At 47.4% G+C, this 10000-nt stretch overlaps 1 protein-coding gene across 3 annotated transcripts in view; it reads right to left on the bottom strand.

Moving 5' to 3' along the window:
* Positions 1-10000, bottom strand: part of tsc22d4 (TSC22 domain family member 4) — a 90386-nt gene that overhangs the window by 4689 nt on the left and 75697 nt on the right. For 2 of the 3 annotated variants that reach the window (XR_013504097.1, XM_078282264.1), the window contains exons 1-2: positions 7232-9516; positions 3148-3254 (exon numbers count right to left, since the gene is read on the bottom strand). Coding sequence is in view for 2 of the 3 variants with exons in the window: in XM_078282264.1 (XP_078138390.1) it covers positions 3148-3254; positions 7232-7873 (749 nt within the window). In the remaining variant the exon portion in view is untranslated. Of the gene's footprint in view, positions 1-3147; positions 3255-7231; positions 9517-10000 lie in introns of those variants that run through there. The other variant, XM_078282265.1, reaches the window with a different exon arrangement.

Here is a 10000-nt window from a genome sequence, read left to right as displayed (position 1 = left end):
TGCTGTCCCTCGTTAAGGTCCAGACTCTGTCTCTCGTTAGGATCCAGACTGTCTTTTGTCTCTCGTTAAGATCCAGACTGTCTTTTGTCTCTCGTTAAGATCCAGACGGTCTGCTGTCTTTTGTTAAGATCCAGACTGTCTTTTGTCCCTCATTAAGATCCAGACGGTCTGCTGTCTCTCGTTAAGATCCAGACTGTCTTTTGTCTCTCGTTAAGATCCAGACTGTCTTTTGTCTCTTGTTAAGATCCAGACGGTCTGCTGTCCCTCGTTAAGATCCAGACTGTCTTTTGTCCCTCGTTAAGATCCAGATTGTCTTTTGTTAAGATCCAGACTGTCTTTTGTCCCTTGTTAAGATCCAGACTGTCTTTTGTTAAGATCCAGATTGTCTTTTGTCCCTTGTTAAGATCCAAACTGTCTTTTGTCTCTCGTTAAGATCCAGAGTGTCTGCTGTCCCTCGTTAAGATCCGGACTGTCTTTTGTCCCTCGTTAAGATCCAGACTGTCTTATGTCTCTCGTTAAGATCCAGATTGTCTTTTGTCCCTCGTTAAGATCCAGACTGTCTTTTGTTAAGATCCAGACTGTCTTTTGTCGCTTGTTAAGATCCAGACTGTCATTTGTCCCTTGTTAAGATCCAGACTGTCTTTTGTTAAGATCCAGACTGTCTTTTGTCTCTCGTTAAGATCCAGACTGTCTGCTGTCCCTCGTTAAGATCCAGACTGTCTTTTGTCCCTCGTTAAGATCCAGACTGTCTTATGTCTCTCGTTAAGATCCAGACTGTCTTTTGTCCCTTGTTAAGATCCAGACTGTCTTTTGTCCCTCGTTAAGATCCAGACTGTCTTTTGTCCCTCGTTAAGGCCCAGACTGTCTTTTGTTAAGATCCAGACTGTCTTTTGTCCCTCGTTGAGGTCCAGACTGTCTTTTGTTAAGATCCAGACTGTCTTTTGTCCCTCGTTAAGGCCCAGACTGTCTTATGTCCCTCGTTAAGATCCAGACTGTCTTTTGTTAAGATCCAGACTGTCTTTTGTCCCTCGTTAAGATCCAGACTGTCTTTTGTTAAGATCCAGACTGTCTTTTGTCCCTCGTTAAGGCCCGGACTGTCTTTTGTTAAGATCCAGACTGTCTTTTGTCCCTCGTTAAGATTCAGACTGTCTTTTGTCCCTTGTTAAGATCCAGATTGTCTTTTGTCCCTTGTTAAGATCCAGACTGTCTTTTGTCCCTCGTTAAGGCCCGGACTGTCTTTTGTTAAGATCCAGACTGTCTTTTGTCCCTCGTTAAGATCCAGACTAGACTGTCTTTTGTCCCTCGTTAAGATCCAGACTGTCTTTTGTTAAGATCCAGACTGTCTTTTGTCCCTCGTTAAGGCCCGGACTGTCTTTTGTTAAGATCCAGACTGTCTTTTGTCCCTCGTTAAGATTCAGACTGTCTTTTGTCCCTCGTTAAGATTCAGACTGTCTTTTGTCCCTCGTTAAGATCCAGACTGTCTTTTGTCCCTCGTTAAGATTCAGACTGTCTTTTGTCCCTCGTTAAGATCCAGACTGTCTTTTGTCCCTCGTTAAGATTCAGACTGTCTTTTGTCCCTCGTTAAGATTCAGACTGTCTTTTGTCCCTCGTTAAGATTCAGACTGTCTTTTGTCCCTCGTTAAGATCCAGACTGTCTTTTGTCCCTCGTTAAGATCCAGACTGTCTTTTGTCCCTCGTTAAGATTCAGACTGTCTTTTGTCCCTCGTTAAGATCCAGACTGTCTTTTGTCCCTCGTTAAGATCCAGACTGTCTTTTGTCCCTCGTTAAGGCCCGGACTGTCTTTTGTTAAGATCCAGACTGTCTTTTGTCCCTCGTTAAGGCCCGGACTGTCTTTTGTTAAGATCCAGACTGTCTTTTGTCCCTCGTTAAGATCCAAACTGTCTTATGTCTCTCGTTAAGGTCCAAACCTTCTCTGTCTAGACTCTCTGTGATTGGCCAGCGCTCTCTGAGGTCAGCTCAAACCAACCAATCAGAGAGCCTGATTCTAGACCCACTCGACTGACAGATAGAAGATGTTTTCCTCCAATCAGAAGCAGCCGTTTGGCGTCCTGATCGCAGCATCGCGAGTTCGATTCCAGACCAAACCTCTGTCTCTCTGTCTCTCTCTCTCTCCTTTAAATGGGCGAGAGACATCAGGTTAACCCTCTCTCTCTCCCACACACACTCTGTCTCTGCTCTCTGATTGGTTCAAACCAACACTCTCTCATTCCAACTCCCGCCCACTCACTCTCTCAGCCAATAGAATCGCTGCTGTGGAATTCTCCTCCCACCCACTCCCTGAATCTCTGTGTGCGTGTGTATGTGTGTGTGTTAATGTGTGTGTGTGTGTGTGTTAATGTGTATGTGTCTTTTAATGTGTGTGTGTGTGTGTTAATGTGTGTGTGTCTGTTAATGTGTGTGTGTGTGTCCCAACATTTCATTCTCCTGTCAATATTTATATGATACATGAGTAATGATGATTTAACACGCACTCACACACACACACAGACACATTAACACACACACACACACACATATTAACACACACACACACACAGACACATTAACACACACACACACAAATTAACACACACACATTAACGCACCCACCCACACACACACACACACACACACAGAAACATGTTTCCAACCCAAACACAGAAAACCTTTCACGAGGACAGAGAGAGAGAGAGAGAAAGAGAGAGAGAGAGAGAGAGAGAGAGAGAGCGAAAAGAAACAGGGTTCTCTCTCTCTCTCATGAATAGCTCCTCTATTCTTTTGCTCCCATTGCTCTTAATCCAAATCTGTAATAATACACACACACATACACACACACACACACACACACACACACACACACATATTAAAACACACACACACACACACACACACACACACACATATTAAGACACACACCCCAGGTCTATTTTAGCTGGTCTCACTATCAGCTGACCTTGCACTGTGGAGAGAAAGTGTGTGTGTGTGTGTGTGTGTGTGTATTGTTGTGGTATTTAGGCCGGCTCTGTGAATATCATACTGGTGTCAGGTTGAGTTCAGTAGCCTTATTATTGGAGGTGTGTGTGTGTGTGTGTGTGTGTGTGTGTGTGTGCGTGCGTGTGTGTGTATGTGTATGTGTGTGTGTGTCACCTGGCGTCCCCCGGCAGGCTGAACATGGTTTGGTCCAGGCTGAAAGCTGCTGGAGTCTGAATGTGGGGGGGGGAGCTGGGCTGAGAGCGAGAGAGCCTGAGAACAGACTGGAGAGGGGGGGGGGGGGGGGGCAGAGAGAGACTAAGGGTTAAGGTTTAGACAGGGACTACCTGATTTATCCTGAACTACCCTCAACTACCCTGGAGTACCCTGAACTACCTGAAATACCCTGAAATACCTGAAATACCCTGAACTACCCTGAACTACCCTGAACTACACTGAACTACCTGAACTACCCTGAACTACCTGAACTACCCTGAACTACCTGAACTACCCTGAACTACCCTGAACTACCTGAACTACCCTGAACTACCCTGAACTACCTGAACTACCCTGAACTACCTGAACTACTCTGAACTACCTGAACTACCCTGAACTACCCTGAACTACCTGAACTACCCTGAACTACCCTGAACTACCTGAACTACCCTGAACTACCTGAACTACCCTGAACTACCTGAACTACCCTGAACTACCCTGAACTACCCTGAACTACCCTGAACTACCTGAACTACCCTGAACTACCTGAACTACCCTGAACTACACTGAACTACCTGAACTACCCTGAACTACCCTCAACTACCTGAACTACCCTGAACTACCTGAACTACCCTGAACTACCTGAACTACCCTGAACTACCTGAACTACCCTGAACTACCTGAACTACCTGAACTACCCTGAACTACCTGAACTACCCTGAACTACCCTGAACTACCTGAACTACCGTGAACTACCCTGGAGTACCCTGAACTACCCTGAACTACCCTGAACTACCTGAACTACCGTGAACTACCCTGAATTACCTGAACTACCCTGGACTACCTGAACTACCCTGAACTACCTGAATTACCTGAACTACCCTGAACTACCTGAATTACCCTGAACTACCCTGAACTACCTGAATTACCTGAACTACCCTGAACTACCTGAATTACCCTGAACTACCTGAATTACCTGAACTACCCTGAACTACCTGAATTACCCTGAACTACCTGAATTACCTGAACTACCCTGGACTACCTGAACTACCCTGGACTACCTGAATTACCTGAACTACCCTGGACTACCTGAATTACCCTGAACTACCTGAATTACCTGAACTACCCTGAACTACCTGAATTACCTGAACTACCCTGGACTACCTGAATTACCCTGAACTACCTGAATTACCTGAACTACCCTGAACTACCCTGAACTACCTGAACTACCATGAACTACCCTGGAGTACCCTGAACTACCCTGAACTACCCTGAACTACCTGAACTACCCTGGAGTACCCTGAACTACCCTGAACTACCTGAACTACCCTGAACTACCCCGAACTACACTGGAGTACCCTGGACTACCTGAATTACCTGAACTACCCTGAACTACCTGAATTACCTGAACTACCCTGAACTACCTGAATTACCTGAACTACCCTGAACTACCTGAACTACCTGAACTACCCTGGACTACCTGAACTACCCTGAACTACCTGAATTACCTGAACTACCCTGAACTACCTGAATTACCCTGAACTACCTGAATTACCTGAACTACCCTGAACTACCTGAATTACCTGAACTACCCTGAACTACCTGAATTACCCTGAACTACCTGAATTACCTGAACTACCCTGAACTACCTGAATTACCCTGAACTACCTGAATTACCTGAACTACCCTGAACTACCTGAATTACCTGAACTACCCTGAACTACCTGAATTACCTGAACTACCTGAATTACCTGAACTACCCTGAACTACCTGAATTACCCTGAACTACCTGAATTACCTGAACTACCCTGAACTACCTGAATTACCTGAACTACCCTGAACTACCTGAATTACCTGAACTACCCTGGACTACCTGAATTACCCTGAACTACCCTGGACTACCTGAATTACCCTGAACTACCTGAATTACCTGAACTACCCTGGACTACCTGAATTACCCTGAACTACCTGAATTACCTGAACTACCTGAATTACCCTGAACTACCTGAATTACCTGAACTACCCTGAACTACCCTGGACTACCTGAACTACCTGAATTACCTGAACTACCCTGAACTACCTGAATTACCCTGAACTACCTGAATTACCTGAACTACCCTGAACTACCCTGGACTACCTGAACTACCTGAATTACCCTGGACTACCTGAACTACCCTGAACTACCCTCAACTACCTGAACTACCCTGAACTACCTGAACTACCCTGAACTACCTGAACTACCCTGAACTACCTGAACTACCTGAACTACCCTGAACTACCTGAACTACCCTGAACTACCCTGAACTACCTGAACTACCGTGAACTACCCTGGAGTACCCTGAACTACCCTGAACTACCCTGAACTACCTGAACTACCGTGAACTACCCTGAATTACCTGAACTACCCTGGACTACCTGAACTACCCTGAACTACCTGAATTACCTGAACTACCCTGAACTACCTGAATTACCCTGAACTACCCTGAACTACCTGAATTACCTGAACTACCCTGAACTACCTGAATTACCCTGAACTACCTGAATTACCTGAACTACCCTGAACTACCTGAATTACCCTGAACTACCTGAATTACCTGAACTACCCTGGACTACCTGAACTACCCTGGACTACCTGAATTACCTGAACTACCCTGGACTACCTGAATTACCCTGAACTACCTGAATTACCTGAACTACCCTGAACTACCTGAATTACCTGAACTACCCTGGACTACCTGAATTACCCTGAACTACCTGAATTACCTGAACTACCCTGAACTACCCTGAACTACCTGAACTACCATGAACTACCCTGGAGTACCCTGAACTACCCTGAACTACCCTGAACTACCTGAACTACCCTGGAGTACCCTGAACTACCCTGAACTACCTGAACTACCCTGAACTACCCCGAACTACACTGGAGTACCCTGGACTACCTGAATTACCTGAACTACCCTGAACTACCTGAATTACCTGAACTACCCTGAACTACCTGAATTACCTGAACTACCCTGAACTACCTGAACTACCTGAACTACCCTGGACTACCTGAACTACCCTGAACTACCTGAATTACCCTGAACTACCTGAATTACCTGAACTACCCTGAACTACCTGAATTACCCTGAACTACCTGAATTACCTGAACTACCCTGAACTACCTGAATTACCTGAACTACCCTGAACTACCTGAATTACCTGAACTACCTGAATTACCTGAACTACCCTGAACTACCTGAATTACCCTGAACTACCTGAATTACCTGAACTACCCTGAACTACCTGAATTACCTGAACTACCCTGAACTACCTGAATTACCTGAACTACCCTGGACTACCTGAATTACCCTGAACTACCCTGGACTACCTGAATTACCCTGAACTACCTGAATTACCTGAACTACCCTGGACTACCTGAATTACCCTGAACTACCTGAATTACCTGAACTACCTGAATTACCCTGAACTACCTGAATTACCTGAACTACCCTGAACTACCCTGGACTACCTGAACTACCTGAATTACCTGAACTACCCTGAACTACCTGAATTACCCTGAACTACCTGAATTACCTGAACTACCCTGAACTACCCTGGACTACCTGAACTACCTGAATTACCCTGGACTACCTGAATTACCCTGAACTACCTGAACTACCCTGGACTACCTGAACTACCCTGAATTACCCTGGACTACTTGAACTACCTGAATTACCCTGGACTACCTGAATTACCTGAACTACCTGAACTACCCTGGACTACCTGAACTACCCTGAACTACCCTGGACTACCTGAATTACCTGAACTACCCTGAACTACCCTAAACTACCCTGAACAACCACACCTGATCTCAAATTGTCGCCAAATCCGGCTTGAAAAATGTGTCATGTTCCCCCAGCTGAACAGGATGTTCACATTGCCTGCTACTGTCTGTTAGCTAGACGCTAACTAGAGGCTCTGGACAAACTCATGAAACTAATCTCTCTATTAGTCTATTAGTGTGTGTGTGTTCAGGTGTGTGTGTATTAGTGTGTGTGTGTACCCGTCCTGCGGCGTCAACGTCCAATCGGAGAGGAGGAGGGATGTTCCGTGGCCGGGGAGAAGGGGGTGGAGGGGTGGAGTCTAAAGCCCGCCCTCCCATTGGCTGTTTGGAGTCCAGCAGGCGGATGTTGATTGGCTCTTGGTGCATGGGGGAAGGCGGTCCGCTGCGCAGTACGAGCCCCGCCCCCTCGCCTCTGATTGGCTGAGCCAGCAGGTGGGAGGTTCCCTGGGAATGCACATGAACGCCGGCCCCGCCCCTCTCTCTGTCCAGACCAATCATCTCCAGGGATTCCAGGGAGTGGGCGTGTCTCATGCTGTCCATCACCCTTCTAAACCCCGCCCCTTCCTGCCGCTCCAGGAAGTCTGTGCAGGTCCATCGCCCGCGGCGATACGGCTCGCCCCGCCCGCCGGCCAATCGCACCACTCGGAACCTGGAGGAGCCCGCCCCCTGCCCCGAGGCATCCTGGGAGGCGTATTTCCTCTTCAGGGAGGGCGTGGTCGGCTGGGAGGAGCTTCCCTGAGGGCCGGAGGACGATTGGAGGACGGTCAGGACGCTGGAAGCCGATTGGCTGGTCGGCGTTTCGTTAAAGTCTGATGTCACACTGGTGATCTGGAAGCCACTCCTCTTTTTACCACCACTCATCCTCACACACACACACACACACACACACACACTACTGACTATGCACAGTGACTAAATACAGTCCGTCTGCAGCAGAGTGGAGTTAAATCTGCCTGTCTGTTTCCCTCTGTCTGTCTCTCTCTCTGCCTGTCTCTCTCTCTCTCTCTCTCTCTCTCTCTCACCCTACATCCTGTTCTCTCTCTCTCTGAATATTTCTCTCTCTTCTTGGTGGTCAATGTCTCTTGCTCCTTCTCTCCGTCTAAAACTTCTTACATTCCTCTGTCTCTCTCTCTGTCTGTCTCTCTGTCTGTTTCTCTCTCTCCCTCTCTCTCTGTCTGTTTCTCTCTCTCTCTCTCTCTCTCTCTCTCTCTATCTCTCCCTGTCTCTCTCTCTCCCTCTCTCTCTCTCTCTCTCTCTCTCTCTCTCTGTCTCTCTCTCTCTGGGAGTGGTTGGTTGGTTCGTTGGTTCAGTTTGCAGCTTGTTGCACAACCTGGATTTACTTGTGGTGAGAGAGAGTGACTGTGTGTGTGTGTGTGTGTGTTCAGAGAGAGCGTGTGTATGTGTGTGTGTGTGTGTGTGTTCAGAGAGAGCGTGTGTATGTGTGTGTGTGTGTGTGTGCGCACGCGTGTGTTCAGAGTGTGTTCAGTGTGTGTGTGTGTAATACAGGTTCTGCAAGCTTTCTGAACTGTTTCAACTGCAATCAGACAAGTGTCTGTCTGTCTCTCTGTCTGCCTGTCTGTCTGTCTGTCTGCCTGTCTGTCTGTCTGTCTGCCTGCCTGTCTGTCTGTCAGCCTGTCTGTCTGTCTGTCTGTTGGTTAGATAGACAGACAGACAGACAGACAGAGGAAGACAGACAGGATGTGAGTTAGAGTGCTTCCTCAGAACTATAGTAAGACTACACACACGCACACACACACACACGCACACGCACACACAGGCGCGCTCCCGGCGGTCTCGAAGCTCTCTCTCGCGCTCAGATCACACCGACCAGCGGTGGGGACGATGACGTCATCGCCAACACAATAGAGCCTCTATGAGACAAACGGCGAGCGCGGGGAACGAGGCACAAGGAGCGTGCATCGGCGGCTCCCCCCCCCGCGTGAACGCGCTTCGGTTTTTTTAAAGTTACAACTCCCTCCTTGTCTTCTTCTTCTTCTTTTTCTTTTTCTTCTTTTTCTTCTTCTTCTTCTTCTTCTTCTTCTTGTGAGTATCCAAGCTGTAGCTTCCGTGGAAAATAAAAGTTTCTCCTCCTCTTCTTCTTCTCCTCCTATCAGCAGCAGCTCCTGCCTCCTCCTCTTCTTCTCTGGTCAGAAAAACTTACAGTCTCTATCTCTCCTCCTCTCCTTTCCTCCTTTCATCTCCTAATTCACTCCATCCTCCTCTCCGTCAACAACAACAGCAACAGCAGCAGCATCTAGATAAACTGCCGGTACCGGTCCGGTTGGAGGAAACCCCCCTCCCCCTCCTCTCCTTCTAAACAGAAGAACTTCCTGTGTTCTCTCTTCTTCTCTCCATCTTCCTCTCTGAACCGAACCCGGATGTAAACAACAACAACAACAACAACAACAACAACAACAACAACAGCGGATCTGTAAACTTTAGGTGAAACGGTCCGGAGGTTAATCTCAGTCTCCGGTGCGAGGCGCGTGAACGAGCAGCGAGACGACCGGGACAGACCGGCGCTCGCGCTGCCAGAGAGAGAGAGAGAGAGAGAGAGAGAGAGAGAGCGAGAGAGAGACAGAGGGTGAGAGAGAGAGAGAGAGAGAGAGAGAGAGAGACAGAGGAGGGTGAGAGAGAGAGGGAGAGAGAGAGAGAGAGAGACAGAGGGTGAGAGAGAGAGAGAGCGAGAGAGAGAGAGAGAGACAGAGGGTGAGAGAGAGAGGGAGAGAGAGAGAGAGAGACAGAGGGTGAGAGAGAGACAGAGGGTGAGAGAGAGAGAGAGAGAGTACAATTACTTTTTTGTTATAATACTTATTATTTTAATACTGTTCTTGCTTTGTCAGTTTTCTTATATGATTTATTTTACTAGCAGAACTGATTCTGTCTTATTCAGTAATGTCTCCTCTGTTCACTCTGCTGTTAGATCAGTTGGATCCTTTTGTCTCTGTCCTGAGACACTTCGGCAGTTTTGTTGTTATGACATTCATG

Source organism: Centroberyx gerrardi, unplaced genomic scaffold, assembly GCF_048128805.1.
Source record: "Centroberyx gerrardi isolate f3 unplaced genomic scaffold, fCenGer3.hap1.cur.20231027 Scaffold_54, whole genome shotgun sequence".
NCBI classification, from domain to species: domain Eukaryota; kingdom Metazoa; phylum Chordata; class Actinopteri; order Beryciformes; family Berycidae; genus Centroberyx; species Centroberyx gerrardi.
The sequence above is the reverse complement of the archived record's forward strand: the minus strand, read 5'-3'. Positions and strand labels throughout refer to the sequence as shown.